We start from the raw sequence: 17916 nt of genomic DNA on the forward strand, positions 1-17916 counted from the left end.
TAGACTAGAGTTCGAGGATGTTGTTTTGGTCTGTTTTGAGGTGCTCTGAAGGCAGAACGGAAACAGATAATCGAGCTTATTTAGTCTTAATCTTCCGAAGGGATTGGGGTGAACTCTATGGTTTCGGGATTCGAGAGGAGATTATGTCCACGGTACATATATAGATATAGATATAGCTGCGTCGGTGGAAACAGGATGGCCGGAGCAAATTGCCTTCTCATCTCCGTTTTCTGCAAACCTACCCAGGCAAGGAAAACAGGAAAATAACCTTGAAGAAAAACAGATGGCAGAGTTAGAGAAAAAAATTCTGGCGACCCACAGCGGAGGTGGGGGTTTTCTTACTTCTGACGGGGGACGGAGTATCATCTACATAAGTCTTAACATTACGTCCTCGGTATGCATGTCGATGAAAGTAGGTTCTACTCCGTGCTGAGAAGAGGACTGCTAACTCAATGTGCTTGTCCCTATTTGGTGAGAAGTAGCATTGAAGAATATATTGGGAACAGTTGATTATAGGCCCGGGGGTTGTTGAATAGAATCTTCCATATGTCTATACCGAGCGCGCGAGAGAGCGATTGGAGGGAAGTCTGGGATTATACAGGAAGTAGTTATACTCCGTGCTCCTTTAGCGTAGCCGTATTTCCGTGGTCAATGAGACATCAATAGTGCCTGTGGGCTGGATGTGTATGGAGTAGATTACAACAGCGGGCAGCGTCGTTATTGTCAGACTCCTGTTCGAGACGGTGTCGGTGTAGTGACGGGGTTTGTCGTGGATAAGCGAGGAGCGATGGTTTGAAGCTTGAAAGCGGAGGGATACGACGACAGAAGTGTTTGTTCAGCTCACCACCCACTTTGGCTTACCTCCAGCAAGGACGTGGTAAATGTGGTACCAGCGGACGAAAGTGTGGCCTTCCCTCCTACCGATCTTGCGGTCAGGTTTAGTCTACTCAACAGCCCCCAAGGGAGTAGGGCAACCACCAGTGTAAACCAAGGCTGACGTGCGTTTGTGTGTGCTGTAAAGTCCGTCGGTATGGAGCACCTACTCCGTCCTAGTGTCGGCGGCGGGAGAGTTCTTAGGCCTCTGTGATCGACGATCGCTGCAGGACAGCCAGAAGCGAGGTGCAGGGTCGTAGTGAGGTAGTAGTAGGTAGGAGTGGTCGGAGAAAGCCGAGTTTGGTGCCTTGGAAACTTGGTCTGGTCGAGCAGCTTATCGCGTGCAGATTGTTGAGGGTGAATGAAGTCGGATTGTTTGTTTTTTTCCCTCTTTTTTCCGCGCGTGACATAATTGTTGTGCTCAAGCAGCTAGTTATGCTTTGCCTAGGTCAATGACGGAGGCCTCCGGTAGACTATGGGAAGAAATAATGGGGACTTGATTGACATGTTCAGCCGGTTGCGGTCAATCGGAACGGTCGGTGGATCAAACTTGTCTTGGCTAGATTTTAGCCTGTCGCAAGGTGGACTATGCTTGATTGTTTGTTCAATTTGTTCAATATTGTTAAAGGCCGCTGAAGGACCTCTTCCACGAAACACCGATCTCGAATGACGTCGGCAGCACTTCAATCCGTCTGTTCTTGAGACAGCTCTGTGAGTCAATAATTCTTCGAGAAGCAACAGAAGCGAAGAAGCTTTGCGCGAGATGTCCGTTCTTCGTGTTCAGCCCCCCACCGTATCCCCCCCTCCCGCTGTGGCCGACAGACTCGATAAATCACATGCGGCCCATGCAAGGAGATCGAGACTCGGAATGGAAGAACCAACTACCGGGATTGATCCGATCGGGAGCGAAAAATCAATTCACTTAGCGTGGATTTCAAACCTGGATTGCCGATGACCTCCTCTCCAATTTATCACGACATTTTAACTTCCGGTCCTGAAGGCTGAAGGTGCCAGACACTGAAAGAGCAGGGGAGTCATCGGCTATCTCTACCTGGGAATAATCTGGTGTTGTTGCACCCAGTGTACAAAGTACAGCACAGTAGCCTCCTGCCAGGCCATTATCCTCTGTCTGTTTCAACTGTCAGGACTCAGTACATACACCACAATACCTATCTTACTGACTCATTTACCTACTACTACTCTCTCCCAGCCAGTAAGTGTCTACTATCACAGCGATTCCGGGATCCGATGTCGAAATTTAAGTTGCTGCTCCACTCGGGCTCCGGCAGCAACAGCATCCGGGATCTGGGCTGGGCCTCGTGTCTTTCCCTCTGTCTGCCAACTCGAATACAGCCTTCGGTTGAGAATACTACTCCTGATCAAGTTCGTATTGTCATGAGCAGCAGCATTGATTAGGTGCAGCGATGGGTGCACACACCCTACCCTACTACCACCAGTACTACACCACATACAGTACTTTCCTTGTACTGCGCTTCAACTTGGCCCAACCAGACAGCGGCGGAAAAACCCCCCTGGGTTCAAGAGGGACCCGTGGATGCAGGCGTGGGACAAAGTAAATCAACCATCAATCTTCCACGGCTATTAGTTGCGCGTCTCCGTATCTTCCTCCCGTCTCTTGTCGCCTCGTCTCGCCTATGGATTGTTTGGATTCATCCGTCAATAACGATAATCAATCGAATGATTTCCACTTGGTCTCTCAGAGAGGAGGACCTTAGACAATAATGTCCAGTTGGTTCGGAAGAACCCCGTGTCTAGAATATTACTTACTCATACTTCCATACACATGTGAATCGGCATAACAAGTTCAGGTTCAGGGGAAAAGAAGTCAAAACAAGGATCCAAGCATTCGAACATCCACCTCCCAACTCAACTTTTCTTCGTCTGGGTTATTTCCCCCTCTTATTTTATTTTCTATTTTCCATCAGTTCTAAAATTATACCGAATTGGTGCTTAGCTTCTGCTATTGGGGACTGGACTCATTTCCTGGCAAGCCATCATCTGCCATCCCCTCCACTTTACAGCCCCTCTTCCTCTTACTTTCATTATTCTCTCCGGCTTACACGCTCTGACACTCGCACTCACTCACTCCCTCTCGCTTTACGCTTCCCTCTCTTTCTCACCACGGCGTGCCTAGCCCACCACCAGTCCCCAACCATTCATCCTAACGTTCTCCTGTCATCCTTTTTCGTCCCCAATCCTTTTAGCTCCTCCCCCCCCGTTTCTCTCTCTCTAAACTAAAGCACCAAGAGATGGGCTTTTCCAGATAAGGGCAGTGCGCTGACCACTCAGCATTTCCCTCCTCTTCTGATCTTCCTCTCTCCCCCTCCCGGATTCTTCTCACTCTTTCCACGCTTCCCCTCTAATCCTGAGAGGCTCTGACCACCGCTTGTCTCAATCAGCTCGTTCTAGAATGTTGAGCGTCGGCGAAGATCATCAGCTGGATCTTTGAAATTATATAATTAAATTCGCGCGTGCGATGGACGCCAAGAATTCCCCTCACTATCAGCCAACGGCGCGCGCTCTGGCTACCGACCACGAGCAGGTCCTGCCCCTGCTGGGAAAACCACCTACATGGACGACACCGAACGCTGTTCATCCAGTTGCTATTAATAACCATCCTTATCCCCTTCTCCATCATCCATATACCTATCCGATCGCAACCCCCATTCCTGGTCCAGTACCGGGTCCTGCGCCCCCGCTGCCACCGTCCCCGATTTTATCACTACCACCGCAACAACAGCACCAACAAATACAGCATCAACAAATACAACATCAACAAATACAACCGCCGCCATTACCACCGCAACCCTCCGCGCCGGCCCACGGCAGCGCCCCACCCCTCGCAACTGCAGAATCAACCCGCCAAGATGCAAACAAGAACGGAGTGACCAAGGCGCGCAAATCGCGCAAGACCAACAATGCCTCGGGGGGGAAATCGACCTTGTTCTGGGTCCATACCGACCCCAAGTCCGTGTCGGAAGGCACCAGGGAAGAGACTCTCAAGCGTATTCGTTCTCATGTGATGTCCGAGCATAATCGCAAGAAACGACTGGAAAACACCAAGCGGTACAAGAGCAAGACCTGGAAGCACCTGGCTTTTCAACCGGTAGAGACAACAGCCTCCAGCTCGGCGACGGCGGCAGCAGCAACATCTGCCTCTCCCACGAACCCTTCACCGAAGCAAACCGTTACCGAGTCCTCTTTTGGGGCTCGAATCACCTCAGAGTCGCCTTCCCCATCCTCCTCTTCATCGGCTTCATCATCACCCGAACAACGGCATCGAGAGGAACCGCACAATGCGTTGGTGGTTACGGAGGCGAGAAGTTACCCAGTTGTATCAGCGGCGGCCGTAAACAGTTTCAGCATTGACGCGCCAACGTCCAACGAACTTTCGCCTATGCAGGTGGCATCTCCGTGGACTCTGGTGGGTCAGGGAGGTAGTGACCCTTTCAATACCTCGCATACGGTGTTAACGGACCGCATGTCGGGGCACCTCCAACACTGTAAGTGTGATCGAACGATGATCTGGTGTGCATGAACCTAATCGTGTCGTCGCAGTCTTCGAGTTGACGCAAATATCATACCCGCTGCAACGCCGGTATGGGCCCAAGCTGAGGGCCCACTGGGCTGCATTAGTCCAACAGGACCCAGCTTCGTTGCATGCTTGTATATGTGTCGCAGCATCTAATACTGCTCTGGAGCAAGGAGAACTGCCCTTACGAGACCCGAACGAGCGGCGGTCCAGTGCGCTACTTCTCGACACCTTCCATCACCGAGGTGAAACAATTCGCCTGGTCAACGAAGGTCTTTCTGACCCGATCAAAGCGTCCAGTGACGAATTGATCGCAGCAGTCTCTATCCTTCTAACCATTGAGGTATGTGCCTTCTTTTGATGTCCAACTAGGCCGACGCTAACAGATTAGATTGCTTCCGGCAATGCTGATTACCTGAAGATCCACCTTGCTGGGTTGCGGCAGATGGTTGGTATGCGGAACACCTTCGCAGACGTGCCACCTGATGTTCGATTCCAAATTACATGGTCAGTTCCACTGCACCGACATCCTTATCCGCAGATGTTCTAACTTGATATAGGACGGATATTCGAGTCGCATGCATGGCTTCCACCAAGCCTATATTCCCTTTTATTCGTTACGCCCGTCCTCTGCATCTGGCGCTTCAGCCTCCAAGCAAAGATCTTGAGCTTACCGCCTCGCGCTTGATACAATTAATTGAGATACCCGGCATCTTCGGCGGTGCCATGTCTAAGATCATATGGGACCTGGTTGAGCTGACCTGGTACTGCGAATGGATCAAGAGTGGGCCAAGCTACCAAGACTTTGACGAGGAGACCGAGGACTACTTCAACACCGAAGTGCTCCACGTGGAATACGCCCTCCATACGGATCGCTTCACCGCTACCGGCGAAGTCAAGGGTGATGCCACCATCGAGGGCTGCGTTCGACTGGCTTGCTTGTTATTCCACAACAACGTGATCTGGAATTTCTACCCGGTGGTCGCACCGGTCTTCCCCAAACCGATTATCAATCTTCGCCTGGCACTAGAGACGACGATGAAAGCCGGGTACTTCGAGCTGTGTCGCGACGTCTTGATCTGGATTCTATTCATCGGGGCCACCAGCTCCGGCCTGCTCCCCGATCGAGCCTTCTTTGTGAATGAGCTCGCCATCGTGCTAAGGCAGGAAGGAATCCCATCGTGGCAGGAGCTCCGCGCGCTCCTGCTGGGATTTTTCTACGTGGACCGGTCCTATCTTAAGCCGCTACGGGAGTTGTGGGATGAACTCCACACCATGCCGGTCGTATCGCCGGAGTGTATATAAGGGGCCTTTTTCTTCTTTTGGGGGTTGATACTTATGTTTATATATAGGGGCTTCACAGCATGTCGGTTTCATATGCACATGTTCTATGTATGATATACTAATGAGATGAGACATGGTATATATGATTCAGGGTCGTGATTTGTTTGGTTGTGCCATACCCCCCCCCGCCCTTTGCTAGCATAATGTCTGTTTATAATATTATCCCGGATCATACCACCAGATCAATGCAACCAAGACTGATTGGCAGTGAAACCAGCCGAGAACCGACTCAATCCGCAGCAGCGCCGAGCATAGTCCTGCACCTACAAGGCTAGAAAGGGAAAAAATCCCTCACCCATAATCTTTCGAAGACAGGACCGAGTCACAGCCCAATATTAAGCTGCAAAGAACCTCGAAAACAGAGCCTAGAAAGAACTCGAAAAATATCTTTCAAGATAAGCACATTCCCAGCTGAATTGCGCTCAACCATTTTCCAAACAACCAAAAATAAAAAGAAGAAACGAACCCTCCTCTCATCTCCGATAAGTCCTGGCTAGAGAAATGCCTCTAAGTAATCTACGTAGCCAGGTAGGTAGTTACGACCTGCTACCTGCGAAGAAACGACGCGGGCGGGCGCACGCCCTGCCGGATTTGTGGTGGACTAGTTGCATCGGCACAACTTGGACCACATCCATCGTGCCCCGATTTTTCTCCGCCCGACCGAATCCCGCCCGATCTCCGATCTTGCCCCGAGAAGAATCCTTTGGGCACTTGACGAGGTAGTAGGAAAGAAATTATTTAGTAGACTATTATGCCGCCCGCCCTTCGGAATTGAGTGGTTTTCTCCTTCGTTCTCTGACAACTGAGTGCTTCGTGGTCCTGACCGCTGATCCTGCGGCTGCTAGATCCAGCTGTCGTTGTCAGCTACTCACTCACTCTTGCTATACAATTGCTTTACAAACTAACTAACCGACTAACCACCTAACCAACTAACTCTCTTACTCAAGGAAAGACAGGACGATCGGCACGGACAGTCCAGCCCTACCCTTACCTCACTTAGGTCTACTTCTTGACTGAGAACAACATTGCTACGCTACAGGGCCCTGTGGGCCAACCCACCACCACCACCATGAGGTCACCGTTGGTCCTTGCTGAATGGCTCAGCTTCAATTTGATCGTGGCTTCTTCTGCTTCGCTTTTCGCTTTTCGCTTTCGCTCTCGTCGTCGCTCTTCATGGGTCCCGCTACATATCTACCTACCGACCTGCCTGCCTACCTTACTTTCTTGTGGTGGGTCTCGTGGAAGTATAGGGGGTCATGATGCCACAGGGTGGTTTGAACTGATTATTCACGAATTGACTGACTGACTGACTGACTGACCAACCGGTTCACAACTTATTGACTGGTCTTTACTCGTGCAATTACTGTCTGGAGGCTTCAAAGCCAGCAGGCATATGTATGCATTAAGCTTAGTGGAGGCTCGGCCCGGCCTACGCGCGGTGATCGACCGAACTATCACCTGTCACTCACTGCACCGCCCACTCGTCTACACCCACTCGTCTACGAACAAAGCACCGGGATCTGACTGCTACCCTGCGACGATAATACACCACCTGTTATCGGTCAACACCTTCAATAGTGCACCGACTGCACGCTCGATATATGATATTTGCTGTGTCAAGCGTGTGTTGAATGTCAACATGTCGCATGAGATACTCGCACGCCTACGGATGCTTGCTGCAGGTATGTTCCGAGGTAAGTCGGCTCTCTTACACCGATTCAACTTCTGGCTAAGAATCACTTCCGTAATAGTCATTTGAATCATTCGTTGAGCAACTGTGCATATAAAAGACAAAACTCCATATCATCGTCCACGACAGCGGACTGCCTCATTATCACCCGATCGGTTATTTCCATATCCAGTTGGAATCAACAACAGCAACAAAAACAATTAATGTACCGGACAACATCCCCGTGCGGAGGCCGACAGCTCGAACCAATCGCTAAACAGGACGGTCCTACGTGAATGGGTATCAGAATCATAACAATGGCATGTTCATCGGAACATAGCAAGGCCACTTGCAGGGCCTGGGACTGTACGAGTGCTGCACCCCCTTAGACCGTCTCGCGAGCAGTCTTCTGGCGAGAACGACCGGTCGGAGACCACGGGAAGTGGGCGACCGGGATGATGAAGAAGCTGTTGCTGCTGTCGGCAATACCCGCCAAGGCGTTGTACCAAGCAGCGAAGGCAGCCAGGAAGCCGAAAAAGCCACCAGCCTTGATGACAGGGGTGTTGACCTCATTGGTATCGTTGCGCTGCAGATATCCAATACCCAGGAGCAAGAAGGTCAAGTCCAGGAAAAAGAACAGCAGGAAGAAAGCAACGGTCGAGCGCAGGGTGCAGAACAGCATGATGGTGGTGAAGATGAACCAGCCCTGTTGAACACCAGTCAGCACGAGGTTTCCGGGTTGCGACAAGTTTTCTGCGACACTTACCATGAGGAAGAGACCCATCGAGTTGTAGAACATCGAAGCACCGCCAGCCGATTCAATCGCAGACTCGATGTCGAATCCACCGGGAGTCAGAATGATCGCGAAGGAGATCCAGAAACCACCATAAGACGACAGAGCAGTGGCACCAAAAGTATTTCCAACCGCCATTTCCCTGGTTGATGTGTGAGCGAGGACGAATTGAAACAAAATTGCAGATTGCAACATACCACATGCCAGCAAGCAGCTGAACGAGACCACCATATCCAAAGGCCAGGCCGACGACGATGTTGGGCGCGGAGATACCCCGAGTTCCCATGTTGACCGCGCTCAGGACGAAAGTGGTGAGGGCGAAAGCGCAGAGACCCAGAGGAGCTGGGTTGGCGAACTTGCGGCCTTCGACCGACTTGTACAGACCGGGCTGGAACTCTCCTCCGAAGGGACGCAAGTTGGCCTCGGCGGTGTTGACGTGAGCCATCGGACCATAGCCGAAGCGCGCAGCAGCCCGAGCAGTCTCCTCCGCAGTCATCTCGTGCCTGAGGGGAGCAGTTCCGTTGCTCTCGGTCTCGGGACCGATGTCCTTCTCCAAGGTAGGGTTTTGCTCGACCGACATATTGACCGATTATTTGGACCAAAATCTATGGGGTATACAGGTTTAAGGGGGTATCAATTGATCTTGGGTGAAAAATAGCTCAGCTAGCTGAGAGGTGGAGGAAGAGTATTATAGATGAAACAGGTTAAGGGGAGGGGGGAGGAGGAAAGGAAATATATGAAGCCACACAGCACTGCTGGACAGATGAACAAGAAGATCTCTTGGAAGGTTGGGACCGTGCAAGAGAGAAAGAGGAATAAATAACAGCAATGAGAGGGGAAGGTGAGAGGGGGAGAGGCGAAATAAGAAGGGCCTCGGGGAATTGGAACGAGGCGTGTTGCTTGGATGGACGGACGGGCGAAACACCACGGACGAGCGAAGGTTGCAGGGGAGGAGCCAGGGAGAGGAAGGACCGTTCGTTAGCAAAGTTTAGCTTGGGTAAGTGGACTCTTTCCCTTTGGTTGTGATTGATTTTTTTTCTTTTGGGTTTGTTTTTTTTTCTGGAATTTATTTTATCTTTTATTTTTCTGTTTTTGATATTTGGGGAAAGACCTCGAAGGGGGAGAACAGCCAATCTCTTTTGGGGCGGGGAGGAGAAAGTCTCACCGTTGAATTTTTGACCATGTGTGACTGTGGTTATTATCATTAATATTAATATTATTATTACGGTAGTATTATTACTACAACGAGTCAATGACCCCATCATGCTTTGCTCGTGATGGAAGGCCGGGGTGGAGCGAGCCAAGTTAGTGTCGGTCTTCTAAAACGATGTGCAGGAATCCACCTGACGGGCCACTCCCGTATGTGTCGCTTTTCCTAAACTGACGGACTGACTTCTACTGCCTGCTCGACGGACCAGATTCGTCAATTGAGTGACTGGCGACCTGGCAGTCAATTCGAAAATTTTATCGATTGCAGGGCAGCAAGCCGGGGGATTTGGGGTCCGGGGTCCGGGGCTTGGTGCTTGAGATCCGGGGGAAGCAGAAGGACTGTTGGTGAGTCTCAACGGAACCCAATGCAGGGTCAGGATGAAGGGAAAATTTTGGCTTCCATTCGTCCAGGAAGGGATTTTCTCAACCTTACAGCTCTAATACCGATTGACTTTTCATGCCTGGGGAAACCAAGGCGTGGGTGGAGCCCTAAAAAGCGCCCGAGGTCCGGGGATTGCACCAATCACCGCCTTTCCATCAGGGCCACCAGCATGGCCATTGGCAGGCGGCCTCCTCCCCGCCGGATGACATGGAGATGACATGACTGGTACGGTATTGTAACGGATAGACGGACGCACCGGAGATATCTCCAGCTCTACCGTAGCTGTAGGTTGCTCCAGTCGCATGCCTCTCCTCAGTACCAATCTTCCGTCCATGGGTGGTCGGTCAGCCAGCCCATGGGGTTGGGTTTTGGAGAGTCCCAGATTCCCGCTCGATGCGGAATGCGGAGTGCCTATGCAGTGCTCTGATCAGGACACAATTAGCGGCCATTTCTCACTCTTTCCTCTCTGGAGTTGTGCCCCAAAAGTCAGGCACATTTGCTGGTGGGATGGATGGCCTTCAATGTCCACCAATTTATGTCTCAATCTAAAATTCCTGCCTGCCATATTAGCCTACTTTCCGTACTGCACTACATTAGACTCCGACGGGCGGCTAGTAGTAGGACAGGACCCTGGAAGAAGAAACCACTTACGCACGCAAGTCACTAACTCAACCAAGAGTCCACTTAGTAATAATCTACTTTCTTTAGTCCGTTCGTAGTGCACTCAGTAGTTAACTAAAGCACGCCCCCCCCCCAAAGCTGCGCAGCTTGACAGTATGTTCCTTCGCATTGATCTATCCCACAACGGAATAAGATCCTAAGTGTCGGTCGTTCCCTTGGGCCCTTCGGATGGGGCTGATGGCCACCTTAGTAGTACCATGGCATCTCCCAGCTCAAGGTACCAACCAGGTTACTTTGATCATCAAATTTGTCCATAATTGCGACGGTGGTGGCGGACAGGGTTCCCGAACCAGAGCTTTTTTGGGGTTCCCGTCCGTCCGAAAAGGACAAGACAAGAGTAGTCATCTGGTACGGTAACTTCTGGCAGGCACCCAGAAAAACAAAGATGTTTGTGCCGGGGCAAAAATCTGGCAGTTGCATTGTTACTGTACCAGTTGTACCTGCGCTTGAACCCGGGCCCGGCGCGCCCCCCCCCCTCTCTCTCTAACTCTTTCTTCCCACAGGCTAAAATGCTGGCTAATGCGGTTAATTGGGACCTTTTGTCTCTGCTCTTAGCGGATGGGGATGGCGAGGCAAACCGTCCTAAAGAGTGGGTGTGCAACTGCGACGCGACGGGGTCGTTGAACCACTACGCTCGTCGACTAACTGCTACGGTCTTAGCCAGTCAAGTGCCAGGTTTCTGGTAGTCTGTAGGCTACTTAGTGGGAATTCTGGGTGCTAGACTAGAAATGTAGTGCAGTGCAGTGGTGGATCGGTTCGCCGAACCATACCGAATCTCGAGGAGACCGGGAGGCTTGGGCTTGGGTCTAGATATGGGGGAACCCGATTAGACTGATTAGTAGATTCTACTGTATGCACTTTGGTGCATAGGGGATGGTGGGTTTAGTTTAATCATCCTTTTTTTTTTGTGCCTGGTTTCTATATTGTGTATGATTGTCTATGGAGTACTCTATACGTACTCCGTAGCGTAGCTGAGTTACATGTTGGTAGATCGCACACAGTCCGGTTGCGTGAAGCGCGGGTATGAGTATGAGTTAAAGTGTGAGTCTGTGTACAGTACGGACTGTATTTAGAAAGTAGAGTCGGATCGTCTCTGCCAGCTGTCGCAGTGAGTCGATCTGTACACCAAGAGAGATAGTTTGCGGTCGTCCGGCCACAACTGAACTAATCAAACCACACGACAAAAACCAAAAACGCTAAAGTCTGGACAGAGTATGAGTAAAACCCACGAGGCTTAGCAAGCAGCTTTACTGCGTTAAATGAAAACTCCGGGTGTGAAGGTACGGTAGTTAGTTGGGTCTCAGTCTCACCAGTGCACCATCGGCTCCAGAAGGGAGATTTCCCCGTCAGACTAAAACACCACCCGAAGGGAGACTAAGTTATCTGGATCCATCCGATAATCTTCTGTTTTGTGTTGTTCCATTGACAATGGGCAGTGTCCTAGGGCACAAGACACAGACACCAGAGACTTACCTTTTAGTCTTATTCTTCGAGCATATGAGTAGTTTCCTCCCACGGACACTCGAACCATACACCACCTTATTTTTTTTGGGGGGGAGGGGGCTGTGTGTTCGTTTCCGTTGTACTGTCTCGAGTGGTGTACTCGTATGTTTGCGGCAAGGAAAAGGAACTTAACCGCGTCGAGACTCCACTCTCGGCGACCGTTTCTGCCGCTCTCGTCGAGTTTGGTCTCTCGTTGGTCCAATCTGGAGAGTTGCACGCGGCGGGCGGGCGGGTTCATGTTCATCGTGGCCGGCCACCACCACCACCACCACCACCGGAAACGACAACTCATTAATTTTGATTGTGATAATCTATCGGCAGGCGGCAGTCGCAGATTCCAGACCATATCCCCCCCCCTTTTTCTATCCCTCTATTTCGCTGTCAGACACACATGGCGTACGGAGTCCAAACAAGCTCAGACAGGAGGCCCGCTCGGGTATCGCAATCCACACACAGGCTGTGGCCATTGCTTCCTGGGTTTGTTGTCTCGACGGATCTGTCAACGTTGATGTTGATGGCCGTGTCAGTGTGTTCAGGGTATGTAGTTGGATCTTTTTCACGATCGCTAGTAACCACCCACTACGGAATGACAGTCTGATCAGCAATCCACCCTTCAAGTAAGTTAGTTGCTGAGGATTTCAGCAAAGCAGTTGGATCTGCACATGATTCTCCTGCCAGTGTCCGTCAGCTGTCAAAAACGAAAGACACCAAAACACACACACACACACACCCGGGGGTGCGAGATCAACAATGACATGGGTACATGCAGGGATAATTTCTTTCACATAGTAGTAACAATGGAAGAAGCTAAGATGGGAGCCAAAAACAACGAATCGCCCTCAATTTACCCTCCAATGTCCCTTATACCGGTAATGTTGCCCTGATAATTAACCTGCGCAACAAAGCTAGCATGCACATTCTTCCACCCTTGTGTTCCTTTCCTGACAGTCAGCAGCCTCGTGTGCTTTTTCTTTGTGCATCAACACGAGGGTCTCTTTTCCCGCGGGAATAATACGCCCGGCGTATGCCTACTGTACAGTTACCTACTGAGCATAGTCGGCGGCATGTTTTTGTTACCTTAGCAACTTTGGTTGTAGCATGCCCTTCGCTTACCTTGCAAACCTTATTATCAACATAGGGAATTGTTTTTTTAAGACAGACAGTTCCAAAACACAAAATGGACAGTGTCAGCAGCGTTTGATTAAGACTTTTTTTGTGTTCTCGCGTCCACAAGCAGAAACTTGCCAAACCCTTCTAGACTTCTAGACTTCTAGACTTCTAGACCCCTCTTAGCTCCTCGGCAGAATCTCCCCCAAAACAAGGATTGTACTGGACGGTTGTACCTGGTACCTACCGCGCCATCGCAAACCCTGCGGTAGGCATAACGCCACGGAAGTAACTAGTACCTAGCACAGCACCTAGGCCAACACCTCAGACTAACCAGCCAGTCTAAGTAGCCAGCTAAGTGGGCAGAGTACACTAGATTCGCTGGAGGAAAAAAACCCGGCTCTGACTCCGGGAACATGAATTAATTTCTGTTGGTCTGTCTTGTAGACTACAGACTCGGGTATTTCTCCGGGTCGAGATCGTGGACCGATTGATGCGTGCATGCTGCCAAGAGGGAGATTTGGCCTTGGCTGGTTGATGTACCCAGTAGAAGAGATTACTGCGTCAATTGGGGTTAGTGCTTAGCGAGGTACTGTACAATATTTTCTACCCGCCTGTGTCCAGGTTGTGGATTATCATTGGATTGGGATCTGGGAATCAAGGATGAAATGCCTCGGTCGGTCGGAGTGTAGCTCAGCTACTCAGCTAACTTAGCTAAGAGTGCATACAGTGGTGGTGCTGTATGTCTACACTGTGGATACTATACAGCAGGTGTAAAATGGTTAGTAGCCGAGGTGGAGTTGAGCTACGGCTGTGGATGCGGCTAAAGCTGGCGCTGGCTGGCGCTGGAGCTGGAGCTGGAGCTTTGATGCCAGTGCCACACACCCATAGTCTCATCAATGTTAATTTAGTGCCCTCCGTCGTTCGGAGCCGTCCCGCCACGGAAGGTGGGAAATTTCCACGGAGCCGGAGAGAGTACATTCGAAGGGTGCCATGATCATGGAAAGCTAGAGAGAGCACTTCCCGTGCAATTCCTCCAGGGTAATTATTGATAGGCAGGGTTTCTGCGCCTCCTGCTCTGACAGTCGGCGAGTCCTGTCTTTTTTTTTTCTTTTTCTTTTTCTTTTTTTTTTTTTGCAGAGGGGTTTAAATTAGGTATGTTTGGTTTAGGGGTGAGATTGGCAATTAGATTAAGAGTGTTGTTTTTTGTGTGTTTTGTTTTGGGGGGTTTGGTTGTTGAGCTAGATGCTGCTCGCTTGGTCTATACCTACATTACAACGTACTGAGTCATAGATACCATTGTCCTTTCCCCCCAATTACTATCTATAGCACTGTATAGCACTGATGGAAGATTAGGCAAGGGGAGCCCAACCCATGCAACATGCAAGACTCACACCTGCAAATGCAAGTAATATGCCACCAGTTAGATACGGCGTGTAGTATAGCGTAGTAAAGTCCCCCTCATCCCTTCGACCCCATCTCAGTCCACAGAGTATGTTATAGTTTGTTCTACTCAGAAATGAGCATACAATCCGTGTGCCACCAATACTGTACCTCTAATACACCTCCACTTCCTATATCATTACCCCATAATCTCCCACCTGGCCCAGGAGATGGTCCGATCTTTACCCCGCATTAAAAGAGGTGCGGAGTATGCCTACGTACTGCTTCTGAGGGCAAGTGGAGTAAAAGCAGGCAACCCACGTGAGGAACATACGAGTCCCCTTTTGCTTTTTTACTGAAAAGAGGGTTTGGAGTAATGGACCCCAATCTTACAAGCTTGTCCGTTGTGATGGATGGGGAATTGCCGCGGGATCCGTGTGGCTTGACGGGATTGGAGGGGGGGTCATTTCTTTACTATTGTGGATGTACAGGTCGGAACTGGTTATTTAGAGGGATGCTGTAATAATGAAGATCTAGGAGAGCAGATCGACCAATTTGTCTACGTAAAGTCGAGCGAAAAAAGGCCCGGAGCACTGCAAAGTGTCCATATACCTGTCTGGGGAAGGATATGAGTTCCGAATGATGGGTCTGGGTAGCGTTGGGGTCGGTTGGGCAGATCTGCGACTGTCATGAATGCTAGCAATGGACTACTATGTAATCATAGGATGTAGGCGTACTGACTATCGGCATTGATGCGGGCCCGTTCGTCAGTCACTGCGCTGAGGGGCGGGATCTACTTCTCCTTACTCAACATAGTGCATGAACTGTACTGGGTCCAAGATACATCATCTGAAGTATACTCAGTGGAAAGCAGGGTCACGGGATGAGGAGGATCGACGCCTGGAGGTCAGAAAAAAAAAAGACATTCCTTTCAATTTGATAGCTGATGACTTAGCGAGAACTGTATCTGCCCATGGTCCAGCATGTTTACTATGTAAGGTCTCTTACTGGATTGAGTTTCCGTAGCCGAGAGAGCGGGACTAGTGACCTTGATTCAGATCGCGTACGGATCTACTCGGAAGATGGGAATCGTCTGACTACAGCATTCTCACCAACTGACCCAGCAACTTGGGATATGGTACGATCCTCGCTTCGAAGACCAAGAGTTCCATGTGTCCGGTTCCCCATCAACCTGATACGGACCGAAACCCGGGACTCGGGGAACCCCAGGTCCTGCGGCTGAGGAGTTTACCCCGCCACAAGGGAAGCTGGGCGTAGGCATCCATGGATTGTGAATGGAGACAACTGCTATCAGGATGACAAAGATGGACGTTTATCCTCGGGTCGGCGGAGCGGCGATAACAACACACAGAGCTTTCCCTCGGTGTTTGGCCTTGGAATTCTGGTGGTGATTCTGGGGCTCTTTTACAGACGAATCGAACGTAAGCCAAGACTGGAGGAGACTGCAGCTCGGGCTCCACTATCGCCGGGCATGAGCGAAAACCTTTTTGTCCCGTATTTTTGTTTCTCGATTCCCTCTGGAAAGGCTTTGCCACCATCAACCCATTATTCCCAGCCAGAGACAAGGGTTCCGACGGGTGCCTTGCATGTTCGATGCCACTGGCTGGAGAGGTGGTTCCAGAAGTTCTAGCGAAGGTCCTCTAGTTCAATAGTGCCTGCGCCAAAAGGATAAAAAGTCCTTGTGCCCAGAGTACCAAGATAAGCCAGATAATGAATTTTGGCTTTGGATCTTAGGTTTAGGGCCCGCTTGAAAAGTCCAACTCTTGTGATGATGCAATTGTGTGATGGGTTTGTAGGCTTGCCCGACTCCAGTCTCTCACTCTTGGGATGAATGGCTTCCTGTGTTCCTATTCTCTGGACTGAAAGTTTTCCCTTTTGGTGGGGGGTGCTTCCTCATACAGACAATTGTGCATATCACCGATGTCGGGTTGGTCCTGGGGGAAGCGGGTCGTGGCGGACAGAAAGAAGAGGAAGGAAAACAAAACTCCGGCTGGTCCACACCAAGAGGAGAATCCTAGCGGAGTGAGAAGAATCATCTTCGCTCGCCTCAGAAAAGCTTGCGGTTCGCCATGAGAAGCGCGAACTCAGATGGGAACCCGCTGACTCCATAGTTCATGCAGCAAGCCAGTAGTAGCATGCATGGGCAGTATGATTCGAGCTCTAGTCAACCCATGTGCTCTGTAGATCCTCACTTTTTGCCCACTTCCCACGCGCGTGGAGGGTCTGAAGCGCCATCGCGCGATGCCAACCTGGATGCTGGCTCAACAACATCATGGGCGAGCTAGACTGACTTGTAAGTAGCCGCGAGCTTGTTGCCGAGTTCCCAAGCCGTCATTCGTGAAGATCGCCGGGTGGGTTGGTGTGGTGGTGTGGTGGTGGGGTGGAAGATCTGCAGTATACGGAAGAAGCGGTCTGTCGAAGGATTCGAGGAATGATGTCGACTGGGATCGAACTTGTTCGTGCGCATTGATTCTTTTCTTTCCCCCCTTCGATAGTTTGTGAGCCAAGGTGGTAGTACCGGCTCACCGACTATGTTGATGGTTCAAGAGATGATTTGGAGGCCACAGAAAGTTATCAGTCGAATTAATGCAAGGTACAGTCATCGGTTCTGCCTGCCCTTGCCTGTTCGGGAAGTTTGGGATGGTTGGTCAGTCAGTCATGTGCAAGATGAATATCACGGGATTTGCATCGCAGTAACAACCTCCACTTCGCACCATTACACAATCATCTCCATTGGCTCTTCGTTGGCTGCCATCTTCAAGCTGTCCCTCATTCACGCTCTGGACGAATTCAGGCTCTGATTACTGGCCCGTCCAGGTATGCGTCTGGTCTGGTCTTACGAGGATCAAGTCTAGACATCGGAGATTTATCTTTCGATGTCGCAAGACAATCTTCACGGCATATCGGCATATCTATCAGGATGCTACCTGCTTAGTTGCTCACTGATAACACGCAAGAGACATAGACACTACTGCAGCACAACACAGCCCCTCGTGCGGGGTTGATAAGTGACATCGGCTCTTGATATGCCGTGCTGATGTCTCTCCAACCACCTTCTACTCTGGGGCACATTGGTGAGATAATGCAGCTGTCAATGCATATCATGCGTTATCTATCTCTGTTCATCATGGCCTGCTTACCTCAAGTGATGCTTTGCCTCAAGTGGAAGGTGTCGAGGACTACATGTCCAACAATGGGGGTTATCTATCAAATCGCCGTTGCTTGTCGGGAGCATGACCCTGCACTTGCTATGCCCCCAGAGATATGAATACATTCTAAGAAATGCTTCAGAAGCTCCAGCTATGCGTGCTATCATACTTGGTTTGATAAGGCCACACAGTTGGGGAGGACAGGCTGCTATAAAAGCAGCAAGATGAGCACTCCCTACGTAGATAACA

At 50.5% G+C, this 17916-nt stretch overlaps 3 protein-coding genes across 3 annotated transcripts; 1 reads left to right on the forward strand and 2 right to left on the reverse strand.

Annotated features, from left to right (window-relative positions):
- The first annotated feature begins 4993 nt into the window (after positions 1-4993).
- On the forward strand, positions 4994-5989 carry BO82DRAFT_355346 (uncharacterized protein). Its single transcript, XM_025635428.1, has one exon. It carries the CDS (start codon positions 5009-5011, stop codon positions 5729-5731), a length of 723 nt encoding a protein of 240 aa, XP_025490831.1. The 5' UTR covers positions 4994-5008; the 3' UTR covers positions 5732-5989.
- A 1646-nt stretch (positions 5990-7635) lies between these two features.
- Positions 7636-8936, reverse strand: BO82DRAFT_105890 (acetate uptake transporter family protein). Its single transcript, XM_025629759.1, has 4 exons — positions 8430-8936; positions 8206-8374; positions 7810-8145; positions 7636-7727 (listed from the first exon to the last, which is right to left on the reverse strand). The coding sequence occupies exons 1-3, from the start codon at positions 8810-8812 to the stop codon at positions 7825-7827; spliced, it is 873 nt and encodes a 290-aa protein (XP_025490832.1). The 5' UTR covers positions 8813-8936; the 3' UTR covers positions 7636-7727; positions 7810-7824.
- A 7339-nt stretch (positions 8937-16275) lies between these two features.
- Positions 16276-16837, reverse strand: BO82DRAFT_355352 (uncharacterized protein). Its single transcript, XM_025635429.1, has one exon. The coding sequence runs from the start codon at positions 16552-16554 to the stop codon at positions 16366-16368; it is 189 nt and encodes a 62-aa protein (XP_025490833.1). The 5' UTR covers positions 16555-16837; the 3' UTR covers positions 16276-16365.
- Between the last annotated feature and the right edge of the window lie 1079 nt (positions 16838-17916).

The sequence above is a fragment of the Aspergillus uvarum genome, assembly GCF_003184745.1.
Source record: "Aspergillus uvarum CBS 121591 unplaced genomic scaffold BO82scaffold_35, whole genome shotgun sequence".
Taxonomy (NCBI): domain Eukaryota; kingdom Fungi; phylum Ascomycota; class Eurotiomycetes; order Eurotiales; family Aspergillaceae; genus Aspergillus; species Aspergillus uvarum.